General features: G+C 33.8%; 4 protein-coding genes and 2 long non-coding RNA genes across 19 annotated transcripts in view; 3 read left to right on the top strand and 3 right to left on the bottom strand.

The window, feature by feature from the left end:
• Positions 1–964, top strand: part of LOC108810288 (nudix hydrolase 12, mitochondrial-like) — a 1,932-nt gene extending 968 nt beyond the window's left edge. Inside the window, exon 6 of the mRNA XM_056987652.1 lies at positions 931–964. Coding sequence (XP_056843632.1) covers positions 931–964 — 34 coding nt within the window. The remainder of the gene's footprint in view (positions 1–930) is intronic.
• Positions 965–1,068: 104 nt separating this feature from the next.
• On the top strand, positions 1,069–2,518 carry LOC108810236 (nudix hydrolase 12, mitochondrial). Its single transcript, XM_018582370.2, has 5 exons — positions 1,069–1,419; positions 1,511–1,634; positions 1,760–1,843; positions 1,921–2,073; positions 2,189–2,518. The coding sequence occupies exons 1-5, from the start codon at positions 1,349–1,351 to the stop codon at positions 2,375–2,377; spliced, it is 621 nt and encodes a 206-aa protein (XP_018437872.1). The 5' UTR covers positions 1,069–1,348; the 3' UTR covers positions 2,378–2,518.
• A 9-nt stretch (positions 2,519–2,527) lies between these two features.
• On the bottom strand, positions 2,528–4,601 carry LOC108810222 (glyceraldehyde-3-phosphate dehydrogenase A, chloroplastic). 2 transcript variants are annotated; one of them, XM_018582354.2, is made up of 5 exons: positions 4,389–4,601; positions 4,197–4,301; positions 3,775–4,079; positions 3,449–3,693; positions 2,528–3,177 (listed from the first exon to the last, which is right to left on the bottom strand). In XM_018582354.2, the coding sequence occupies exons 1-5, from the start codon at positions 4,584–4,586 to the stop codon at positions 2,675–2,677; spliced, it is 1,356 nt and encodes a 451-aa protein (XP_018437856.2). In that variant the 5' UTR covers positions 4,587–4,601; the 3' UTR covers positions 2,528–2,674. The 2 variants fall into 2 exon arrangements, with proteins under 2 accessions (XP_018437856.2, XP_018437865.1); XM_018582363.2 differs by lacking the exons at positions 4,197–4,301; positions 4,389–4,601 and having other exon boundaries at positions 3,762–3,976.
• A 1,243-nt stretch (positions 4,602–5,844) lies between these two features.
• On the top strand, positions 5,845–7,000 carry LOC130510549 (uncharacterized). Its single transcript, XR_008944236.1, has 3 exons — positions 5,845–5,920; positions 6,038–6,684; positions 6,753–7,000. It is a non-coding gene; the product is annotated as an uncharacterized LOC130510549 (long non-coding RNA).
• Positions 7,001–7,325: 325 nt separating this feature from the next.
• On the bottom strand, positions 7,326–10,320 carry LOC108810247 (uncharacterized). 13 transcript variants are annotated; one of them, XM_057006947.1, is made up of 8 exons: positions 10,013–10,320; positions 9,796–9,925; positions 8,916–9,053; positions 8,453–8,566; positions 8,296–8,354; positions 7,992–8,130; positions 7,726–7,886; positions 7,326–7,559 (listed from the first exon to the last, which is right to left on the bottom strand). In XM_057006947.1, exons 2-7 carry the CDS (start codon positions 9,814–9,816, stop codon positions 7,797–7,799), a joined length of 561 nt encoding a protein of 186 aa, XP_056862927.1. In that variant the 5' UTR covers positions 9,817–9,925; positions 10,013–10,320; the 3' UTR covers positions 7,326–7,559; positions 7,726–7,796. The 13 variants fall into 13 exon arrangements, 2 of the variants coding, with proteins under 2 accessions (XP_056862927.1, XP_018437878.1); XM_018582376.2 differs by having other exon boundaries at positions 10,028–10,320; XR_008944224.1 differs by having other exon boundaries at positions 7,726–7,874; positions 7,950–8,130; positions 8,453–8,790; positions 8,916–9,925; positions 10,028–10,320.
• A 14,515-nt stretch (positions 10,321–24,835) lies between these two features.
• LOC130501748 (uncharacterized) lies at positions 24,836–25,512 on the bottom strand. Its single transcript, XR_008939871.1, has 3 exons — positions 25,353–25,512; positions 25,175–25,266; positions 24,836–25,089 (listed from the first exon to the last, which is right to left on the bottom strand). It is a non-coding gene; the product is annotated as an uncharacterized LOC130501748 (long non-coding RNA).
• Positions 25,513–26,124: the final 612 nt, after the last annotated feature.

The following is a 26,124-nucleotide window of genomic DNA, read 5'->3' as shown; positions in this document are numbered from 1 at the left end:
TCTTGTTATATATCTTGGATTGAGTTGAGATTCAGAGTATAGTTTAAATTTGTTTAATTATATGTTTTTCATAATGTTATTTTAAATTTTGTCCCCAAAATCAAGTTATAAAAGCTATAAAGTGATATGAAATACAAAATTAGACAAGATGTTCTTATATTAATTATTATTTCTGGCAGCAGATCCTTACTATTAACAGTAAAGTTAGAAAATATATAATTTAATAAAATCACTACATGTAACATTTTATCATTTTATTAGGCTTACATGTTTTCTATGTTTTATCTTTGAAAATATCACTGATGCTACTAACATAATAGTATTAGAATATTTCTTGTGTATTATCTTTGAGTAACATAAATGTTTTGGTGCATAACCAAAATTCACTGTTTCTTGAAGCTGTGCTCATATTATTTATTTTTTTTGTTTTTTTTTTGTAAACTATTTATTTATTTTGGTTTTTGACGATCATGAAGATATATTGCTCTCACTGTCTCAAACCGCGACGCGTGCAGTCTGTTGAAACATAATAAAAGAGCAAAATACATCTCATCAACAAAACGTAACATACAAGACATGGTAGTATGGTACGTGCTTCCAAATACATCAATTGAACCATGCACGTAGGGGTTTGGTAATAACAGTAAAGTTCTTAACAACATGGATTATTGATTTATGAAACATATTATCCGACACAATCTCAACTCCATAACAACATGGATTATTGATTTAAGAGATATACTTTAATTGTCCGAAATACTAAAAGTGGAATATAGCTCGAAACAGATTGGAAGTAGTATACCAATTCGGTGTCAATGGTCTTCTTGGAAACACATCTCAAGGTAAGTTTCTGTAGCATCTATTATCCAGAGTTATTCTCTTTAGTGGAGAATATTACTCTGTTGATATGAACTTTCATTATGGAATCAGATCCGTCAGCCACTTGCTTCATCTTCCTAAGTAACTTCATTTTAAATTAATTTTTTTTTTCAAAAAAGAAAACTTCATTGTAATGATACTTTTTATTAAAAATTTTGATTTAAATAGAGACAGTTGATGGTCACAAACAGCAATGAATGCTCGTTGGTATACACTCCTCATTCTTCTCCCTAGCTAAAAATAGAGAGAACTTAAAAACAAGAAGATTTTTTTTTTAAAAAACGTTAATTCTGGAAAAAAAAAGAGTTGTTGTTTCTCCCGAAGATGAAGATGAAATGATATCCCATGAATATGATCACATTTCTTACTAACCCTAATAATCAAGAAGAGGGCTTTTCAAGAACGTAACAGACAGCATTCTCTGTGTTTTTTTTGGTTTTGTGTTGAATCTTTTGTTGCAGATTCATCAATGTCCGTTATATTATCTCGGACAGGACGAGATCGTCAACGTTACGACAACAACTTTCGTCTCGTTTCTGGGTACATAATAAAAGTCTATTCTCTTCTTCTTTTTTCATCATCATCCTCATCACAATATCATATCAATGAATTCTTAGTGTTTTCTGGACAGATGCATTCCGTATAGGCTGATCAAAGAAGAGGGAAGTGAAGAAGACACAAGTGTTGACTTTGTAAACAAGTTTCAAGTTCTCATGGTTTCATCTCCTAATCGTCATGATCTTGTCTTCCCAAAGGTTTTAAAAAAAAAAAATCTTCTGAAAATCTCCCTTTTTTTTTTTTTGAAAAGATAAATCTCCCTTTCTTACTGTCTTTATGAAAACTCTTTTCTATTTTGGTTGTGTATGTTACTACTATCAAGGGAGGATGGGAAGATGATGAGACAGTTCTTGAAGCTGCTTCTCGTGAAGCCATGGAAGAAGCTGGAGTTAAAGGAAGCCTTAGAGTAAGTTTCTTAAAAAACTGTTTAAAACAAAGAGATTGAGAAAGTATGTTTGTCATTTATTTGGTCATTTGTTTCAGGAAGTTCCTTTAGGAGTTTGGGAATTTAGAAGCAAAAGTAGTTGTAACGAGGAGAATGAATGTTTTGGTGGATGCAAAGGATATATGTTTGCATTAGAGGTAACCGAAGAACTCCAGGAATGGCCAGAACGTGAGAATCGTGAGAGGAAATGGGTAAATATTAAAAATCTCAAAACATAGTAACAACAAGTTTTTAAATTCGAATAAACTGATGAATGATTCTTTCTTTTCATACATAACTTTGGGAATTACATGAAAAATGTTGCAGTTGAATGTTAAAGAAGCATTGGAGCTGTGTCGGTATGAATGGATGCAGAGAGCACTTGAAGAGTTTTTAAGAGTAATGCAAGAAGATGAAGAAAGAAAATTGACAACAGAGGAAGAGACAGTGCAGGATGATTCTTCAAAGCTAGAGGAGTGTCAAATAGATCCTTGCTACTGTTTTATAGTTAACTAGTTCTTTTTTAATCTTTATTTTTAGCTTTTGGATTCAGTTGAAAAGTTGAAACATAAGAAGCAAACAATGACTTCAGTTGCATGTGATGTAACATAATCTCAAACTTTGTCTGGAAAATTAATATATTTGAGTTTAAGAGAAGGATGTATATGTTCGAATATAAAGCTTTTTTACTATTAAAATTTGAAGAGCACAAATACATATAAACTCAGGAACTACAATTATACATTCCGAATCATAATAATAACAGTAAAATAAAAAATGGAGCAGAACAACATCAAACAGTTGAGTCTTCTTTCACTTCCAGTTATTGGCAACAATGTCAGCCAAATCAACGACTCTCTGCGAGTAACCCCATTCGTTATCATACCAAGCAATCACTTTAACCATATCATCTCCCATAACCATGGTCAGAGAAGAATCAATGGTGGACGACACATCAGAGCACCTGAAGTCGACAGAGACAAGAGGCTCATCGCAGACATCGAGTATACCTTTAAGCTCTTTCTCAGCCGCATCCCTGAAAGCAGCGTTGACTTCCTCAGCGAAAGTCTTCTTCGAGACCTGCACGACCAAGTCGACCACCGAGACGTTGGGAGTCGGCACACGCAGCGCGATCCCGTTGAGTTTTCCTTTCAGGTTAGGGAGCACTAGCGCCACGGCTTTAGCCGCTCCTGTAGATGTCGGAACGATGTTTAGAGCCGCTGCTCTTGCTCTCCTCAGATCACGGTGGCTAGCATCTAGCAGCCTCTGGTCGCCAGTGTAAGAGTGAGTGGTTGTCATTGTACCCTTTATGATCCCTGCCATGTTAGAAACAACCAAGAAGTAATAAGTTTAGTATTTAAGTTACACTATGATTCTGACCCGTACTTAATATATTTTTTTGTTTTACATTTTTTTTTAAAAGTAACTTTTATATTTGTGTTGTTAATTGTATTTATGTTTTTATTTATATAATATTTTTAAAATGATTAATAAGAAGTTTTAATAACTATATCAATAGGTTATGTTACTGTTTTAATAGTATTGATTATGATTATGTAGTCATTACTGTAGGCTAATCATGCTTACCGAACTTCTGGTCAAGAACCTTGACGAATGGAGCGAGACAGTTGGTAGTACAAGAAGCATTGCTGATGATTGTGTCTTCATGGCTGTAAAGTTCAGCATTGACACCAACCACATAGGTTGGGATGTCACCTTTACCAGGTGCAGTGATCAGAACCTTCTTGGCTCCAGCTTGAATGTGCTTTCCAGCACCTTCTCTGTCTACAAACACTCCGGTTCCTTCGATGACCAAGTCAATGCCTAGTTCCCTAAAACATTCATCATCACCAAGATACGTTCGTAAAAGTTCTCGATCAATTTTGAAAAGAATGAAAACAAATTGTTTTTACCCCCAGGGGAGGTTGGATGGGTTGCGGTCAGAGACAATCTTGATGATCTTTCCATCAACAGAGAGAGCAGAGTCTCCTGAAGGCTTGACGTCAGCGTCGAAGATTCCAAGAGTTGAGTCGTATTTGAGGAGATGCGTCGCTTGTTTGACACCGCCAGTGTCGTTAATGGCAATGACATCAAGAGGAGAGTCTTTACGACCATGCCAACATCTCAAGAAGTTCCTACCGATCCTACCGAATCCATTGATGGCTACCTTTAGCTTCGCCTCGGTCACTCCTTTCCTGTATCCTCCATTGCTTCCCATCTACAACATACAGTACTTTATTTCAGAAAGCTACAGTCATGCCTGATCATGGCAATGCACACTTGTGCCGTAAGATATACATATAACACAGAAACAACTGAGAGGAAAGGAGCATACTGCAGAAGTCTGGAAACTGACGAAGGAAACAAACTCATCAGAAGAAGTTTTCTTGGCCAAGGGAAGAGCAGAGGAGTTTCTGAGTCCTGAGAAGTCAGAGAAACCCTGTAAAGTAAAAACACATAGAGCATCATTAGATGATGATGATGATGAGACTATTGGAAGGCAGTCAGATAATGAAGAAGGCAAAACCTGAAGAGATGGTTTGGCCACAGAGAAAGTAGCCGAAGCCATGGCTACCAGAGAGAGAGAGAGAGAGAAGATGTGTATAATGTAAGCAGCAGAAAAAATGAGGACAGAAAGCAATGTTGAAACAGAGATAAGTAATATAGAAAAGAGAACTGCTGAGTTGGAGGCAAAGGAGATGAGATTCTGGATAGCCTTTGTCATTCATTTGTATGGTTGTGATTTCTCAGTCTCTTCCTTCTTCACGTTTTGTATGATTCACTGATCTTTTCTTCTCATTTGGGCTTTTGCTTAAGTGGGCTTCTCCATCATGTGGTCACATTTGCATGGCATTTGGCTTTTTCTCATCTTTCCCACATACCTTCTTAGGAACCATTGAAATGTCAAAACAAGATTTTCCCACTCTTTGCTGCAGATGAAAGAAATCTCAGACGCATTTTTTTTTGTATGGAAGGAGATCATATGGTGGGTCACCTTGTTACTTAGACCTCACAAAGTACCAACCCGTAGTAAGCGTTTTTATCAAGGAGGTAATGGATGATTAGTCTCATTACATAAACTCTGTTAAATAAGCTGAAACAAAACTCGAAATACCAAGAGAAACCTCACTCCAATAACACTCCATTTTCCTTTAGATTTGATGTCTTATTGTCCCATTTTTAAACAGTGTTTATCTTTAGTACCACGATCAAGTAGTTGAAATATGTAGACTTGGCAGGTTTATAAGCTGGTGCTTCTACAGTCTACAGCCTACTTGCACAAGAACTTTTTGAAATGAGATATGTATTAACTCTGGCAGCCCACTTGATTAATCAAATACAAAACTATACACATAGTTTATTCGCAATATTGAGGTTCATACTTCCCATGTACCAGAATAAAGAGAGAAAAGTGATAAGCAAAATTCAAGATTAAGGTATCAAACTTTCTTATCAACAAACCATACATCAATAAGAGTTGATGCAAGCTTTTCATAGTGAATAAAGTGAAGAGATCAAGCAGATTCATTTATACGATTGGAGAACACTCAGTGCAAGCTTTATATCTTGAGGATAGTAACAAGAGCATTTTAACTTGTACATATATAAAATGTATAAATTTTAATAATTTATATGTATAATGGACCATATATTTACATAGTTTTTTTTAAAAAAAAATTATTTTATTATCTTATCGATTTGTGTTATATTTTGAAATGGTCCAACTTGAAATTAATTTATCAGTTTGCGAGACAATCTTAGTGCAGTCCTTAAAATAAAATAGTTTGAGTATGTTGCTCCCTCTTTGTGAAACTCAGGTGAAGTCAGGTTGTTTTACCTGAGAAAGCTGATGTTCTTGTCTCTGAACCATTGGGGATGTGTTTCAGTCATATGGTAAGTCAGCTGATCTTGGTCAGATATGTGGGGCTTCTTGATTGAAAGTTCCACTGGTCACTAGAATGGCTATCTTATTTTTTGAACCAGGCTTCAACAGGAGATGATCAGCACTCACTATTGTCCATATTGCACAATCGATAAAGACAGAGGCTGCTTTTCGAGGTGAGATTATGTTCCTCGCTTTGTCTTTCTTGGCCCTTCTGTGTTCTGTTTAGAGATCTCTCTCTGTATGAACTTTATTACTGTTGCTTTGAGACATATATATGTACACTATTGCAGGACAACCAGTAAGGACAGAGGAGGAGGATGCCTGGGAGAGACAGTTTGACTTCAAAGAACTTAAAGAAGATGACTTTGAGGGGCTTTTCATTCCTATCAACTTCGTGGATACCTTCCTTGCTGCTGAAGACTCAACTTCAATGATCGTGGGTGTATTTGTCGGTTTTGAGAAGAACCAGGTTACGCACATCCTACTCCCTCCGCAGTGGAGCACAGACAGAGAACTGCACATTTCCGACATTCCCATGGACAATATCCACATGAGAGGGATGTCGCTTATGGGCTTTGTGCGGACATGATCATTTCTTGACATTGTGTTGACTCCTACACCTGACGATGGAACTGCACATTTCCGACATTCCCATGGAAAATATCCACATGAGAGGGATGTCGCTTATGGGCTTTGTGCGGACATGATCATTTCTTGACATTGTGTTGACTCCTACACCTGACGATGTAAATACTTTGGCGAAGAAAGTGTAATGGGTATATGCAGCAGCGACGGTATGATGTTGTTTAACATAACCAAGGAGGCCTTTGCATGGGGGAAGAAGGAAAATGCTAAAGCTGATATGGGGAGGTTTCCTCCACAGCATAGTCTCAAGGCTAGGTGGAAGAGTGATGCAACAACACCTGTCCGTTTCTTGGTAAAAACTTTCCACATTATTGTATGGAAGCATTTTATTATATCGATTTTAATGTACGTTTGCTTCAGGTACCTCCCGTTTGGAACTACAACCTCGATGTGCCTAGTTATTCTGATCACATGCACTACTCCCTTGAAGTTTCAACTGTTCCGTATGTCAAGAAGATTAAGAGGAAGCATAAGAAGGGGGGGGAGAGGAAGTATTGGTATTGAGCCACTTGTCACAACCGATTTTGTAAATGAAATAGCTTTAATCTTCAAGTTCGGATAAAAGTGTTCTTTACTTTACCCACACACTCTTATGATCTAAATCTGAAACTTGCATGCAGAGCAATAACTTTCATTGTTTAGTTATGCATATTACAAACTCGTTCATAATACATATATAGGAATCTTGCCTTGTTTTCTAGTTCTTGATTAAGATTCATTTTCCTTGTGTGTGGTTGATGTGTTTTATGCATGGAAATGATTCCTTTGTCCACTATATGAAAGTTGAATATCAAGGAATCTGAATACAGTTCCAATCCTAAATCGTTGAGCAAGTGAAGAACAAGTCATCAGTCGTATATTCTTATTAGATTTGTACTCTCTATAATTGAAAGCTTACAGAGAGTGCAAGCTGCTAATGATAATGGTTTGCAGTTATTAAAAATAGTTGATGCAGGTTAACAGAACAAATATATACAATGAAAAGTATGGCAGTGTTTTCATAGATGAATTGAAGTTCACACGCTGCCTCCTCGATTACAAAGCATTTAAGCAAGATAGTAAATACAGAAGTCACAGAAGCAGACCTGTAAAGACCTCTTGTAACAGAGCTCAACATTCTTGTGTAAGTGGCTGGACTCTGTCTACTAGAAGACTCGACGTCATCATCTACTTAAAATCATCAGAGGTATTAGTCTGAATTCTATCTCAGAGGTGCATCATCTGTGGACACTTAGCTGATTATTTTTCCAACAATGCAGAGAATGAACCAACAGTTACTTGTGCAGCAAAAAGAAATGATCAAGAACTTTTTCTAGCTGAACAATATAAACACTTACAAGTTTTGAGAGAACTCCATAACTGGACGAAAGCAATTGAGTTAATAATTTATTTTGTAGCTCTTTGTTAGAAACAGAGCCGAGAATGGAGAATCACGGTGATAGCGCTAATGACTTCTTCTTCATCTTCCAACGCCAAATTCCACTGATCCAAACACTAAGTAAGATAAAAGTATAATGATTCAGGAGACTATAATATATGTGTCAGTGTAACTTGAACCTTGTCTTAACAGTTAATGAAAGGGGTGAATGAAACTGAAACCTCTCCTATCCGCATTAAGATGACTAAATTAGATGTTTCATGCATTACAGCTGGAGGAACATCTTCACAAATTTTACAAAGAGCAGAGGCACAAGCATGTGAACAAATGGGTTCAGAAATCCTTCCTGCAAGAAATAATCTGAAAGCAAAAAAAAACATACAATCAGTCTAATTGATGTTATGAGATATGAACATACACATCTTACAGGAGACTGAAAAAAATACCAATCAGAATGGAAATGAACATAAAAACTGGAATTGTAACTATATTATGTTGAACGGTCACTGAAGAAACTAGACTTACAGCAAGGGTCTACCGTTACTTGGAAAAACAGATCCATCTTGAAAAGGAGCCAACAACATCTGCCAGCGATTTGATTATAGTTAAATGTTGATTGCATTAAGAGTACATGAAAAATGTTGGTAAGCCAGGAGAAAAGCAAGAGTATGAACTAACATACAACACATATAAACCCCTTGAGCTCACTGGATGGCCTGACAGAGAATGCAGAAACCAGTTGCATGATCAATGAAAATTCAAGAGCCTCTCCCTCTTGCAAGATAATCTCAGAAACCTGACACGGTAGAATCCTTAGTAAAGACAAGGAAAACCAATAGAAACTGCAATTCCAGTAAACTTCCAAGCTTAGAGATATCATCCCCACTCTCAAAACATAAACTGACGATGGATGGATAAGTAATCTAAATGACTCAAACGTTATACAGAGCATCATGGTTCACTAATAGAACCCGTGAGAACTGATCAGATATGGAAGAAGTACCGAACGCTGCTTTCAACCTCGCATTTAACAAACAAAATAAAAAACAAACTTGGGGTAAAACCTGCCTGATTCATAATACAAACTAGTCACGTGGCAAATACTGAATCAAGTAATGATTTTGAATTGTTAAGTGAGGGGACACCTTACGCTCAAATGTTGTAGGATGAAGTAGCTGACAAAAATCTACCAAGAGCTCAAGAAGATTATTTCTAAAATGCAACTGGCCATCAGGTAGGTCTAGCCCTGGTGGACTCTCATCACTGGAGGTAAACTCATTGACCTGAAGATACATTGCCAAGGAATTTTAGAAGCACAAAAAAAAAGACTATCAGTACAATTAATAACGCGGTTGTTCAAAAATTTGTGAACTTGATAATATTCAGGAAATTGGCAAACTCTAAAACCAATATTGTGTAGATAGAGCGAGAGGACTGTTGTTAAAAATAAGAAAGGTGAGACTAAGATGGTTAGGAAAATGAGCTGAAACCAAGTTTAACAAAATTTCCACAATAACCGTATTAGTTGACCAAATCAACAATGCGAACTATATGAATATGAAGGAAATATTTCAAGGTTACATAAAAATACACTGAAACTGGTTTCTCCAAGGAGTTACTATTGCTGCAATTGATATGATAGCTTCTATAGTTATAAAACAGAAAGAGACATTGAACTTAAGAAAGTTTCTAAGATGTAACGTGAGCGCGCAGCACAAGAGCATCAACTAAAGCTGAGAAAACTGTAGAAAGTTTCTATAGTTGAGGCCTGGTTTGTTTAAAATGTCAAAAGTTTATGTTTCTGTTTTCATGAAAAGAAAAAGGAAAAACATATTCATTTTTTCACGAGATATTTTTACAAAATGCAAACGTAAACCAAAGCGGAATCTGCTTGGTGTTGGCAACTGACCCAAAAAAAAAAATGCTAAAGGTTGTGAGTTTATTTGGAACAAAACCAACATGAGTCTCACAAAAAGGAAAAAAAAAAAAGAAGTTAAGTGAATAGCAATAACGTCCCATACTCACAGCCTGTCCTATCTCAGACATCAAGCATGCTAGGCCAGAGACAACTTCAAAATCAGCATTTAGAAGATCTGGTTTTTAGAAGTGTATCGCTAAGAAACTGTACTTTGTACAATAAAACATGAGGAAGATCCTGCAAGAAAGAAACAAGTCAAAGCTATTAAAATCCAAAAGCAGATACATTTTTGCTATTGAACTATATAAAGATAATATGTTAAACCACTTCTCTCCTCACTTCTCCAATTGTTTCTCTCCCAAGCCTCCAGAGTTTGCTGGAAGTGAACAAGCCATTTTTTTTTGAATGAATGAATGAACAAGCCATTGATTAGCTGCGACTCTGTTGGAAGATTGAGAATCGTGATTCAAGACATGGATTGCTTCTGCTACTCTCCTCCTCTGTAACTCCATTCACTCCAAATTTGCACTCTGCTCTACTTTTTCTTCTTCTGCTTCAATTTTGATTTACTAATTTTTTTTTTCCAGAATCCAATCAGCTTCGGCTCTTTTTCTCACCCGGATTGGATTCGGTTCGATACTTCGGTTTATACTAATTAGTAATTAGAAAGCCGAAACAAAAACAAAACAAAGACAAGTAGTGTGCAATGTAACCATGGGCCAAACACGTGAACTTCAATTTGGGCATTAAGGCCCATTAAAGATATTTATGTTCTTTTGGGCTCGTTTCAATATCCAGACAAAGACAGCCTCGCCCATCAATTGGTGGTTGTTACTAGAGTGGAACACGTTAAGGAATTTTTTGTGTATGGTCTAAAAGTTATGTGTCCATGTCATTGTTTATTTGATACAATCCAAAAAATATACGACGAGAGTATGGGTTTCAAGTATATGTACGATGTGCTCTCTATCTGGTTTTTACTTCTGATTTCTTTTGGTACGAAGGTCGTACATTAGGCTAATCCAATATATCATCAAAACATTAAATTTGGTGTAATTTAATCATCAGTAAAACACTAAAAATAACATCATCCCATCAAATTCGATATAAAATGAATAGTGTTACATTGATTTACTACTATTCATCATACCAATTATTATATTTTTTTTTATTATGTTTCAGTGAATAGTATAATTCAACTATAATTATTAGTCAGTTCAAATTTATTTCAATTAGTACTATTAATCAGTTCAAATTTATAAGTAAACATATTATATTGTAGTATTTATATTTTTAAATTAATTTTACATAATTAAAGTATTTTTTATTTTATTTTCAAGTAAAAATCACTAAGTTATTATTATCATTTTTATGTTAAAAAGATATAGTAAAACTTTATAGTTTATTTTATTTGAAATAAGAAATCGTTAAATGATTATTATCATTAATTTTATTTAAAATATTGATTATAATTTTTACTTAAGCTATATTTAATAATATTAAATTCACCAAACTTAAAATAATTTTTTTTGACGACTTAAAATATTTTTTTATGAGAAGCATATAACAAAAAAATATATTTATTTTAAAGTTAGCCTATGACCAGTTTGTTGTTAATCATTTATTTTAAAACATTAATTATGAGAAGCATATAACAAAACAATATATTTATTTTAATAGAATTTGTATTAGTTAGTAATACAAGTTTAACTATATTATAAAATAAAAATAAAAAAAATATTTTAAATTTTGGTGAATTTAATAGTATGAAATATAACTTAAATAAAAATTTAATCAATATTTTAAAATAAAATAAATAATAATGATCATTTAGTGATTTATTTTGAAATAAAATAAAATATAAAAATTCTACAATATTTTACTTTTTATAACATAATGTTTTTTATTTGAAAATAAAATAAAAATATTTTAATTATGTAAAAATAATTTAAAAATATAAATAATATAGTATATTTATATTTAGCTACAAACTTGAAATAATTAATAATAATTAAACTATATTATTCAAATGAAACATAATAAAATATGTATATAAAATATTTTGTGTGATGAATAGTATTACACCAGATTTGATGTAACTATTCACTCTACACTAAATTTGGTGATGCAATGTCATTTTTATATCTTATTTGAGATAAAATTATATTAAATTTGGTGTTTTGGTGTATTAAAGTTAGCCTATGACCAGTTTGTTGTTTATTTATTTTTTATTTTTTTTAAAAGACCAGTTTGTTGTTAATCATGTGCCAATAAAGAAATAGATAAAACACGTGGGAAATATGTTGTCCAAAGGCAATCTTCTCTGGACCTCACCGATCAGTTTCTCGGACTATTTCGATATATACATGTAAGTTTAGGAAATATAACGAGTTAACAATAAGTATGTAACGTTATAAAAAATAATAAACTGTTTCGACCAAGAAAAAGAGCAGCAACTGTATAAAAAATAATAAACGCATTGTCAAATACTCCATCTATTTCATAATAGATGATGTTTTAAAAGAATAATTTTGTTTCAAATTAAATGAAGTTTTGAGATTTTAAGGTTACTTTAACTTTATTGGAAACTGTTCAACCAATTAGGTTTTACAGTCCTTTTTTACTATTGGGTTAATTGATTTTAAAATTATATCTTTAAAATATTTTTATTAAAAAAATATAATTTTCTTAATTTTTGTGCATTAGGTAAAACATCAAGCATTATGAAATGGAGGGAGTATAATTTTACTTTGATCTCATTGTTACCAACGACACGTATGGGACAAAAGCTGCTGAAGAACATCTAGTTACAGAAAAAAGGAATTATGATGGATCTTGGGACTAGGGTTTCTACATTAATACATCAATAATAAGATAACAAATTAAGAGTAATAATATGATTCATTTATTACCTGCCAGTTTTTGCTAGTGTTCATTGTATATGCAATACATATGAATCTGACCCTAAGATATTAGAGGTAGAGAAATTAGGAGACAAACTGATCAGAACAAAAAAGTACTGATCTTACTCTGTGAGTTTGGCAGACCATTATGCACCTTTCATCCCCTTCATATTTTTCAAACTTTATTGTTATCCACTTTTATTACTTTCTCAGTATCAATTATATGATACTTTAGAAAAAATGATGTAAAAAATTGATGTTTAGTGAACAAAAAATTGATGTTTCCAAAATATAAGATATTTTCCATAATCTATGTATTTATTATTTTATTAAAAATGTAAAACCAATTAATTTTACGATTTGTTCTATATATAATTGGTTAACATAATTTTAATATATATTTAGGTAAAAGAAAATTTCTCGATATGATTTCATCCAAACTATTTTATATTTTAGACTTTGATTAGAATTGTAAACATTGCTTCCGATTTGATTGATCTCAGCAAAGCAACTAAAAGTTACCGCAGATCAAACAAAAGGTTGATTTCTTTTCTTTAAAATTGTCTACGTTCATCTTATTTATTTTTTCAACACGAGATTATTATACTAATATATTCCAAGAACGTTAGTTCTAAATAATTTTATGTTGAAAAGTAAGATTATAATTAGCACCATAATCAATGTGTTAGCATACATAGGTTAGGACCAGGGACCCATCTTTGGTGTTATTACTCTCAAACAGACAAACAGTAAGTTTGGTGTATGCAACTACTGTATAATAACAATGATATCTACTATCAATATAATACTAATTGATAAAAGGTGGAGGCTAATATGTTTTTAGACGCTAGTTTGCTTAAAATGAACCTCTGATCAAATTGTTCGAAACTTTTAATCCTCTATGCAAGACATTTTGTAACGATTCTATGTATTTTAGTCCTTAGAACCCGTGTTAGAAATCCATGCGGATTCCGAACTGATAACAATTTTATCCAATATTCAAAAGTTTCAATTTGAATCCGAAATTACAGCAACAACACAGCTGATAATAATGTAACTTGTAGTTCTAGTTTTATGCTGACGTTCAGCTGACTAGCTTTCAAATGTTCATACACCGTTAGAACTTAAACATAAAACATCGTAACAATATAAAGTAGAAAATGTTCCAACAATAATATACTATCATATTCTGTAAGGAGTTATGAATATATAAGAATGTTTGTAGGTGAAAATGTTTGTTGACATGCTTTTAACTATCTAAAGTGAACCTGCTGTCAGTGTTTCTGATCCTTCCCCCCCTGCAGCCCCCTCCTCCTCCTCTCCCTCTCCCTCTTCCCACCCTCAACCTAAACTACCAAAATCCTCTGTTTTGTCCTTATCCCCGCTTGCTCCTTCCTCCTCTAAACACCTTTTGGCCACCCCTGTTCTAAAGCCCCCTATTGCTGATCCTATCCTAAATCCCATTGGTTCCCCCTTGAGCCCTCCTGACTCTTTTTATGCCCCCTCTCTCAAAAGACCCCGCCCTGATCCTAACCCACAGTTGTTCCCCTCTTTTTTGGCCCAACTATCCTTTTTCTCTGCCTCTTCCTCCTCCCCAGCCTTGACTCTTCCTCCTTCTGACCCTGCTCCCGCTTTAACCCTTTCTAATCCTTACTCTGTTTTGGTTCCTGATGGTTCTTTTCGCCATGAAGAGACCATTGACTAAACTCCCCTATGTATAGTAAACTATTTTTTTGGAATGTCCGTGGTCTAAATGACCCGGTTAAACATAAGCCCTTTTGTGATTGGTTAGCCACCCATCAGCCCCTTTTTGGTACTCTATTGGAGACACATATTAAGGATCAATCTCTGAGTTACTTGATGAATAAACTTTGTAGAAGATGGAAATATACCTCAAATCATGCCGATGATGCTGATGGTAGGATTGTGGTAATTTGGAGGGAAACGATAGGAGTGCAGGTGCTCCAACAGTCTCGGCAAGCTATCACATGTGAAGTTCGGATTCCAGGAAACGCTCCCTTCCTTTACACGGCCATCTATGCCTCTAATGAGAGGGCTGAGCGCACTGATCTGTGGGTGGAGCTACTGAGCATGGCCCACTCGTTCTCTCTTGACACTACCCCCTGGGTTTTAGCTGGAGATTTTAACCAAATCATCCACTCTGAAGAGCACTCCCTGTCACATGTAAACGCCCTAAGCCATGATATGATAGAGCTCAAGGACTGCTTAACTCAGTTGGGAGTATATGATCTGCGCTTCTCTGGCCCTCGGTTCACCTGGACAAACCGTCAACCATAAGGTCCTATTGCAAAAAAGCTTGACCGTCTTCTAATAAACAACCCGATCCTAAGCCTTTTTCCACACTGTTCTGCCACCTTTCACCCTCCTTCCTCCTCTGACCATAGCCCCTGCACTCTTGACCTAGCCACTAAAGTCCCTTCCTCCGGTAACCGCCCTTACAAGTTCTATAACTACCTCACAAAGCACCCAGACTTTCACTCAGTCGTGTTTGCTGCGTGGACTCGAGCCGGAAGTGCTGTTGGGAACCTTACTGACCTTTACTGGAAACAAAAACAAATAAAGAGCGAGTTGAAACACTTAAACAGAGAGAAATTTTCACAAATTCAAGTGAGGGTGAGTGAAGCTAACCGTTTACTCTTAGATGTGCAGGTACAGGTCCTTACCTCCCCTACTGCCCAACTTTTTGCGATGGAGAAACAAGCTCTGCAAGTTTGGAACTTTCTGAGGGACATTGAAGAAAGCTACTTCAAGCAGAGGTCAAGAGTTAATTGGCTGAAGGAGGGGGATCAAAACACTGTCTTCTTCTTCAGGACTGTGCAGGCAAGACTAAACTACAACTTTATCCGCTCCTTCATGCTCCCTTCAGGCGTTCTCATCACGGACCCGATCCAGATGAGTGTCTACGCAGTATCTCACTTTCAGAAAATTCTTGGGCCTCAACCGGCGCCCCCGCTTGCCATCATTTCCTCAAGGCTATGGTTCCAGTCCCACACTGACTTCTTCTGCTCTGAGACTCTGTGTATCCAAATGACCAAAGTTCCATTAGCAGAGGAAATCACTGAAGTGCTATTCAAGCTAAATCAGAACAAGGCTCCTGGGCCTGATGGCCTCACCTCTGGGTTCTATAAAGCATCTTGGAGCATTCTTGGCCCTGAAGTAATCCAGTCTGTGCGCCAATTCTTCTTGTCTTCGTTCTTGCCAGCTTCTGCAAATGCTACTATACTGTCTATGGTGCCGAAGCATCCAGGAGCATCTCTGATCACTGAGTACCGTCCTATAGCTTGCCTAAACACACTCTATAAGGTGATCTCCAGAATTCTTGTGAGGCGGCTGAAGCCTATTCTCCCATTACTGATAGTTCCGAATCAGACTGCATTTGTCAAAGGAAGACTTTTAGTCGAGAACACCTCATTGGCTGGCGAGTTAGTTCAGGGCTATCATAAGCATACGAGTGCAAAAAGGATCACCATAAAGGTGGATATAGCGAAAGCTTTTGATACCTTGTCATGGACCTTCCTCTTCTCTTGCCTCCAGAGCCTAAACGTCCCTGCGAAGTTTCTCTCATGGCTCCGTGCATGCATCTGTACCACAAATTTCACAGTAAGTTATAATGGCTATGTGAATGGATACTTCAAAGGTACTCGCGGCCTAAGACAAGGAGACCCGTTATCTCCCTATCTCTTTGTCATTGCAATGAATGCTCTCTCGCTTATGCTAAATAAGGCTGCGCAGGAAATGAGGTTTAATTATCATGAAAAATGTCAGGGATCAAAACTTACCCATTTGTGCTTTGCAGACGACTTGTTAATCTTTATGGATGGGTCCCTGGATTCGGTTCAAGCTGTGTTGCAGGTACTTCGTCAATTTGAGCAAAGGTCGGGCCTTGCTGTGAGTGTCCAAAAGTCCTCCTTCTTCGCGTCTGGACTGTCGCAGAGAGAAACAGAATTAATTCAGTTTACTACAGGAATGCCTTTGGGTTCGCTACCTGTACGTTACCTTGGCGTGCCCCTTTGCACCAAGAAGCTGTCTCTCCTGAACTGTGAGGTCTTGCTCCGCCAGATAAAAACCAGACTCTCTTCTTGGAGTGCGAAGGCCCTGTCCTTTGCGGGGAGACTATTGCTCATAAAAACAGTCATACAAGGTATCACAACCTTCTGGTGCTCCACTTTCATTCTCCCACAAGCCTGTGTCAAGCGCATCAACTCGCTCTGTGGTGTTTTCCTGTGGCAAGGGGATATAGAAAAGCATCACTCAGCAAGAGTATCATGGGAAATAGTAACTAAGCCAAAGAGAGAAGGGGGACTTGGGATAAAAAACCTTGCGGTCTGGAACAAAGCTTGCTGTCTCAAACTGATATGGTTATTGTTCTTCCAAGCGGGATCTGTGTGGGTGGCATGGTTTGTGGATGAAGTTTTGGATGGCTCTCTAAGCAACCTTTGGACAACATTACCAAACCAGCGGTACTCTTGGCAGGTTAACAAGCTCCTGAAGCTAAGCACCTCCATCTACGACTGGATCAAACTCAGAGTGCAGAACGGTGTCTCTTGTCAATTTTGGAGTGATAATTGGTCTCCTTTTGGCCCTCTTAGAACCTTTCTAGGCCTAAGAAATAACCAAAACTTGGGGATTGCGGATGATGCTTCCTTAGCGTCTCTTTGCATTAATGGGAACTGGCTCCTCCCTCCTGCACGATCAGATCAACTCGTAAACCTTCATGTGCATCTTACCACTACTCAGCTCAATGACAATGCCGACTATTACGAATGGGAGATAGATGGCAGAATCAGTGATCGCTACAGCACGGGTACTATCTATGCGAAGCTATGTGAGGAAGGAGCAACTGTACCTTGGTTCAACACGGTCTGGAATAAGAGCGGCATTCCGAGACACAACTTCCTTGCTTGGTTGTTTGTCTTGAACCGCTGCCCTACTAAGGACAGGACAATGCGATGGGGGCATCAGACGAGTCCCTTGTGCCTCCTTTGCAACTTGTCTAACGAAAATCGTGATCATCTGTTCTTCTCCTGTCACTACTCCTGGAGTGTGTGGGGTTTGCTATCCCGACGCTGTGGAATTCTCCCGGAGAGGAATTGGGATCGAGTGCTGTCACAGATTCAGTCAACCAGCCCACAGACTACTCAAGGAATACTGCTTCGCATCTGCTGGCAAGGATGTATCTATTGGATTTGGCAGGAACGAAACGCTAGGCTTCATCGGCAGAGCTTCCGTTCGGCTGAGTTGGTCGCAAGGCACTTGGAAAGGCAGGTTAGAGACAGGATCTCCTCTCTACGCTCCAAAAATCCGCTGGCCTCTTCAAAATTGATGCAACAGTGGCTTGCATGATCTATCGCTCTCTGTTCTCCGTCGATTCAACTTTTCTCCTCCTCCATCGTTATCATCAAACCATCCTTCTCTTTTCATCTTTAACTCTTGGGCCTGCTGACCCATTTGATCTAAAATATGTGTTCCTTCTAATTGGGCTTTTGGGCTCTACAAAACAAAACCTTGGCTTATGGGCTTGTATATTTTTCTTTTTTCTGCATTTTAATTTGAAAGCTTAAGTTCAAAAAAAAAAAAAAAAAAAAAACTATCTAAAGTGCGAATAAACAAGTATTTAGTGGAGAATCCCGTAAACTCGTGTGGTTATCTTCAGTCTCATATCACCCGTACCTAACATGTAAAATCCGTTCACTCAATCTACTCATATGAAGTAAAATCTCAAATTACGCTCTATAAACAATTCACACATAGCATAGTCAGTGGTGGTTCACTCTATTCACGTACCCTTGTAAATACCTTACGCAATAAAAAGCCTGATTACTTCAAGAACTATGTCCTGTTGTGGTAAAACTCATTTTTGCTGGAATTTTCGAATTATGGAAACACCATTTATTTTGTTCGTTGTATATTCCTTTCCAGTTTTGATATTGCGGAGTACTACCCAGGCGTGTGTATGCATTTAGTGATGTTTGGCAATATCTTACGAGAAGCTAATACTCCGAGAGTCAAATCAGGAAGTAATAATTATTATGTAACGCATGGGTGCGCAGGGTCCACATCATAGGGGGCAAAATGATGAGAATGACCTTTTTCTGATGACCCAAAAGGTCACTTACTTTTAACCTATTTTCCATCACATTTTTAGGTCGAGAAAATAGGGAAAAATCGCATAAAAAACCCTCAAAGTGTCAGTTACTAACACTTTAAACCTTGAAGTTTTTTCACTAACACTTTTAACCTTCAAGGTGACATTTGTATCATAAAAAACCTTCAAATCAAAAAATTGACCGGTTCAGCAGGTAATTGTTTAAAATAATTATTTAATTAATAAAATAAACAAAATAAGTAAATAAAAATCCAAAAAATAAATAAAAATCGAAAATTTTAATAAAATTTACAAAAAAAAAAAAAAGAAATAAAAAAAATTAAAATTTTAGAAAATTAAATAAATATATTAAAAATTAAATTATTTTCTAAAAATATTAATAAAAATAACTAAAAGTTAATAATAAATAAGATTAAATTTAAATAGAGAAGAACTAAATAAAAAATTCACAGTTTTTTTTTAAAAATGGAAAATATAAAATTCAAAATTCACTAGTGACGATGATGGTTTCTCACATAACCATTAACAATGATGATAATTGCCATATCTCCAACGATAGTTTCCAACATCATCTTGAAAATGACAAAAAAAAACTTTTTCAAACTTTTGAATTTTCATTTTTTTGAAATATATGAATTTTTATTTTTCTGTTTTTTAATTTGATCTCATTTAGTTTTGAATTTTAATTTTCTAAATTTTAATTAATTTTCTGATTTTTTCTAATTTTATGATTTTTATTAATTAATATATAATTACATAAGAATCAAAAAGTTAGAAAAAATCCAAAATAAATGAGATCAAACTAAAAACAGAAAATAAAAAAATTCATATATTTCAAAAAAATGAAAATTCAAAAGTTTGAAAAAGTTTTTTTTGTCATTTTTAAGATGATGTTGGAAACTATCATTGGAGATATGACAATTATCGTCATTGTTAATGGTTATGTGAGAAACCATCATCGTCACTTGTGAATTTTGAATTTTGAGTTTTATATTTTCCATTTTTTAAAAAATTGTGAACTTTTTATTTAGTTCTTCTCTATTTAAATTTAATCTTATTTATTATTAATTTTTTAGTTATTTTTTATTAATATTTTAGAAAATAATTTAATTTTTAATATATTTATTTAATTTTCTAAAATTTTAATTTTTTTTTTATTTCTTTTTTTTTTTGATTTTTGTAAATTTTATTAAAATTTTCGATTTTTATTTATTTTTGGATTTTATTTATTTATTTTGTTTATTTTATTAATTAAATAATTATTTTTGAAAAATTACCTGCTGAACCGGTCAATTTTTTGATTTGGAGGTTTTTTATGATACAAATGTCACTTTGAAGGTTAAAAGTGTTAGTGAAAAAACTTCAAGGTTTAAAGTGCTAGTAAGTGACAGTTTGAGGGTTTTTTATGCGATTTTCCCCGAGAAAATATGTACATATAAATGAATTTAATTTCCTTCAATTTCTTAAACAAACTGTGTTAATGTGTAGAACCGGGAATTCTTTTTTTTTTTGACAATAGGAATTCTTAAATGTCGGCAAAGGTCTTTTTTGGTAAAGGTTCACTATTTTTAAAGAATCTCATTGGATTTCAAAATATATGATATTTTAGCTAGAAAAACAAAATAGTGCAATCATCAAAATTATAAAATACAATCAGTCACACAATTTTCAGAATAATACTTTAAATTATTTTATATTTTGAAATATTAAACACTCTTAAAACATCATACATTTTAAAGTAAAGAGAGTATGAATTCTTTCTCACTTTTTTTTGCCAACCATTTTTTCTCACATTTGCAGGGATTATTATTACATGGAGAATGAAAAAGGGGGAAGAATTAAAGCCCGCCTTTCAAGGAAAATTTTGATTGAATTGAATTTGGAGTTTTGGTTACACTATACTGTCTATTCCCTTGTCGTTACAAAGCCTCTTTTTCTTGACCCACCATTTACTCCCTCTTTCAAAATCTATCGAATCATGTTTAGATTGGTTACACTATACTCCCTTGTCATTTACACCAAAATTATTTAATGAGAGTATAACAACAACATCCAACACTTCCAACAAGAAATATGTTATGGTGTGCCGTGCGGTATAAATAAGCATGTAGTTTCATTTACAGTATATATTTTGACAACAATTATAGAGATTTATTTTTTCATTTAACAACAAAAATTATAGAGATTTACTCCCTCTGTTTCATAATAAGTGTCACTCTGAGCTCATTTTCTTGTTACACAAAGAGTGTTACTTTACAATTCCAATGTAAATTATACTAACTTTCAGCTGAAAATTAATTGCAAACTGCATTGATTTTATAAATAATTTTATTTATCTAAAATACTATTGGTCAAAGAGGTATAATTAATTACAACTTACATATATTTCAACAACTTTCTTAATCTGTGTGAAAAATGTCACAACGACACTCTTTAAGAAACGGAGGGAGTATATATTTATAACTACTGTGATTACATTGGGCTAAGGGAAAATTTTTAATTATACGACAAGTTTGATACTATTTTTCAAATCTATTAATGAATGAATATTTTCATAAATACAATAAATCTGTGATAAAATAACATTAATCTAATTTTTTTCAATATTTATAGAAGATTTATAAATCTAACACAACCCTTAATAATAAATTTTAAACAATAATCATTAAAACTTTTTTGAACTTAATAATCATTAAAACTTAAACCTAAGTGTTAGTATATTTTGATTGGTGGCATTTTTAAGTATTGATATTTAATTTATAGTACTTCTAACCATTTCTCTTGGGTTAATCAAATGATTTTTTAATAATTTTTTGGTTGAAATAGCACTTAAACTGACGGTTTGGTTATAAGCAATTGCCTTAGCTTGACTTTCACCAAATCCATTATATTGGGTTTAACTCGTAGGTGAAATGTGCAAATTGTTCAAATAACTCGATGTGTTAGCGGTGAGAAAATAAGTTTTCTTTTTTGATAAACTCTATTGGCCATCTAATCGATCTTGGATAGAACGTTCTTTTCTGTAAAAAATATACCATATTTAATGTTAATAGAGTAATTTTTTAGAAAGTGTCTTACACTGTTTGAACCTAATGTGAATTTTTTTAACTATGTCAGATAATGGACTAATTGTTTGTTAGAGCTTACTATGTTAACTATTTGGACCAATGTCCAAGTTCATAATGATCAAGCAACGATAAATTAATTTTCAGAAAGAACAGAACAAGTTATCTTAACATTTCGCCCCATAAAATGCATATACAAAATTAACTCACAGCCCGAACCAAAGTAGTAAATGATTTTGTGACATTGGAAATCACACAAACATTTGCGTAAAAGTGAGCTGGAAACCCAAAGTCTTTAGTTCCCGAGAATTGAAAAATCTCTCAATGATAATTCTCTCAGTTCCAACAAACTTCCTTTATGGCCTCAGACTTACCATATTGTAATAACTATAACAATAATTATCATATTTATTAATAAACCTACCGTTCGTGACAAAAAAAAAATTAATAAACCTACCGTAGACACAATCTTATGTCATGCATGCTACATGAATATCGTAATAAATTTGTAACATATCACCAAAAAATAACAAGCATATTCGTGGTTTCCTACCGAAACAATAAAAAGAAATTGATTTTGATCCAATATTCGCGCAAATATACGTTTTAAAAATATATTACTATTTATTTTTCATATCACTATTAATTTTATCTGTTTCAAAAATATATATTTTAAAATTTTGACATATATTAAGAAAATAAATTAAAATTTAATTGTAAATGCATTATTTTCTGTAAATAACAATTTTCAAATTTTTAGTTGATAAAAATCCAATAAACAAAATTTTCTTAAGTTTACAATTTTTCACTAGATAATACATTAAAAAGTAAAAAAATGTATTTTTTTAAACAATTTTTTTAGAATATAAATCTTTCTGAAACAGAGGAAATATCATGTGTCATAGTATAGTTAATAATATTGTATGTGTACCATTATGTAAGTAATTATATAATTAATAGTGTTTTATATGTATCATCATATAGACAATCACATATATTATATTTTAAAATTTTAATATGTAACAGAAAAACCATAATTTATGGTGGTGTTTGAAATTGAGCTTTTTGTTGTATTTTTCTTATATATATTAAAAAAAATCATAATGGTAATTGAAAAATATTTTAGTAAAAATCAATTTTAAGTATATGTATATTTTTGAATCAATTTTTGATATAAATCATTTTTCAATTAATATTTTGATTTGAAATAAGTATATAAAGTTAATTTTTATGGTTATTTTAGATAAAATATGTTCTAGGTAATTAGAACCATTTTCATATATTTTAAAACTGGTCGAAATAGTAGTTTCTCATAATATGATGAATTTATAATTTTTATTAATAATTTAAGTCCATTATTTATTAGGTAATTAGATTGTGTCATTTTCGTAATTTTACAGGTGACATATATATTTTCTCATTATTTGTTTTGGTTTGTTTCATGTTATTTTAAACATTTTCTGCTTTTATATGTATCATCATATAAGTAATCATATAATTAATAGTATTTGATATGTATCATCATATAAATAATCACATATATTATATTTTTAAATTTAATGTGAAATATAAAAACTATGATCTAAGTTAGTGTTTGAAATTGGGTTCTGTATTGTATTTTTCTTATATATTTTGAAGATATTTTTATAATGGTTATTGAAAAATATTTTCGTAAAAATCAAATTTTGAACGTATGTATATTCTGAATCAATTTTTGATATAAATCAATTTTTATTAGAAATACGTATATAAAATTAATTTTTTATGATTATTTTAGACAAAAAAAAATTTTAGGTAATTTGATTGGATCTTTTTCTTATATTTTAAAATTGATTCAAATAGATAGTTTTCCATAATATAATGGATTTCTAATTTTTCTTAACAACTTAATCCCATTATTTGTTTCTTCTTAATATACTGTTATTCATGTTTTCAATAACATTATTTTTATTTTTATAATAGTATCTATGTTTTCAAACAAATTTCAAGTATACTCCGCTTTTAATAATATAGATGACAATTGTCCTTAATTCAGTTGAAGCCTTAATATATGTTTTTGGTTACTATGAAGATTATCACCTGCTGCCAAGAAAAAAATGAAGTTTATCACCCATAAAATTAGACTATTATAAAAAATAAAATTTTCATTTTATAAATTTAGTCATATATACACAAAATAGATGTGGTATTAACTTTAGATCTTTTAGCGATGTATTCTTCTCTAATTTTTTTAATAGTTTTCCTTGTTTATAACTTTTTCGTGGCTTAATGCAATTCAGCGTTAAAATGCTATACTATCAAAAGCACGCATATATTTTTAGAATAATAGTTCATTACTAGGGAACGATACCGTCAAATCAATGCCGTTGTTACCATTTCAGTCTTCAAATAAATAAAATAAGGTGTTCAGAGTTTACACCTAATGAAAGACAAAAAGAATTGTAGACGACCGATAATGTGTCTAATATCCTTTTTTGCTAAAAAATAATGTGTCTAATATGCAAGACCCATACTCATTATAGTTTTATGGATGCTAAACGCAATTCTCAAGATAGGTATGCCCTGTTCGTTTGTTGGTCGCTAGCGTCAGCGACCAGAGTCAGCGACCAGCGACTGCGATTTAATGTCGCTGATGTTGTTCGTTTGGAGGTCGCGCGATCGATCGCAGCGACTATTTAAAAAAAAAAAAAATTAATCGCACGATTTTGATCCCATCGTTAAAATTTTTAGCGTCCAAAAATTTTAGTCGCTGGTCGCTAGCGTTTGGTCGCTGCGATCAGTCGCTGAACCTAGGGATGTTAATACGGGCAGCCCGGGCCCGTTTAAAGCCCGTTAAAATCACGTTCGTTTAAAGCCCGTCAACATCACGCCCGTTTAGCTGTGTACCCGTTTATCATGAAGATGCCCGTGAACCCGTTTATTTATTTATTTTTCTTACAGTTTTTTCTAAGCCCGTCAACTTTTGTTGAGTATTCGATTCATTGAGAAAGACCCATTATTTTGTTGAGACCACATTTTAGGCGAGTCTCATAATTTAAAGTTTCTTTTTGTTTGTTTATGAAAAAAAAGTTTTGATTTTTGTTAAGAATTCTCGGTTAAAAAGTACAACATGACACAACAATAATAAAAAAATCTCAAATGAACTAGATAGTGCACAATCTCAATTAAAAACAGTTTGCATCAAGCTTGTTTCTCCCTCCCTCCCTCATTGCATTTTCCTCATTCAAAGCATCTTCTTCATTCATGTCCATGTATTCCCTTTGAGCATCAAGGATTGCTATTGTATTAAGAGACTCCAAATCCATCCTGCAAATAGAAAAAAAATGTTAAATAAGACTTCAAATTATAAGAGACTTCAAATCCATCCTGCGGATGAGTTTATGGTTCTTACAATTGAAGCGAAGACTGAGTTTCGGGACTGAGATTGAGTGATAGTGAACGCGAGAGAAGAGGACGATGAGAAGAAGTTCGAAACCAAACCTCCTGTAACCCAGAATAAAAATCATAAGAATAACTGTTTTAGAGATTACTCTTGAAGAAGATGAAAAAATGTCAAAACAAACAGTTACCTTAGCTCAGTGAAGAAAATCGAAAGGACCCTATTTCTCGATTCTCAAGTTCCATACTTCGATTCAATAGTTTTTCCAGATTTCATCTACAATGAGTTTGAACCTTTGAGAGAGAAAAAAAAACCTTTGAGAGAGAATAACCCGACGGTTTCAAAAGGAGATGTAAAAACCTAATAGAAAACGGCGGCGTTTCATATTTTGTGAAGGAAAAAAAAATAAAACAGGTACCCGTTTATATCGGATCTGTGCCCGTTTATAAACGGGCCTTAAAGGGTAAACCCTGTTGAACCCGTTAAGTCTTTACATATAAACAAACGGGTACGGGCTTTACCCGTTTAAAGGCTGCCCGTCATGCCCGCGGGCCTCCAGCCCGTTAAACATCCCTAGCTGAATCCACGACCAATAAACGAACAACGTTTGGTCGCTGAAGTTAGTCGCTGACGCTAGCGACCTGCAAACGAACATGGCCCATATATCAAAGTCCGAAATCTGAAGATGACGATCCTGCTAATCCAATAATTATTTATTTCCGATGCGAACTGCAATTATTAAATGTTGCGGCAACTGATATGCAATAACATTGGCTACAACTTTTTAATACGATATACTTAGAAAATTTTGCATGGTTTCTAGTGGATTGTGTGATTGTAACGTGAAACATCGGAAGATATGGTATGATTATTATTATATCAAGACAGAAGCAATAAATAAAAAAGCTAGCTTCTGATTCATGAAATACATCTGGCCCTTATACACACACACGTTTTAGACA

This window comes from Raphanus sativus, chromosome 1, assembly GCF_000801105.2.
Source record: "Raphanus sativus cultivar WK10039 chromosome 1, ASM80110v3, whole genome shotgun sequence".
NCBI lineage: Eukaryota > Viridiplantae > Streptophyta > Magnoliopsida > Brassicales > Brassicaceae > Raphanus > Raphanus sativus.
Note: the sequence above shows the minus strand (reverse complement) of the source record. Positions and strands in the feature narration are given on the sequence as shown.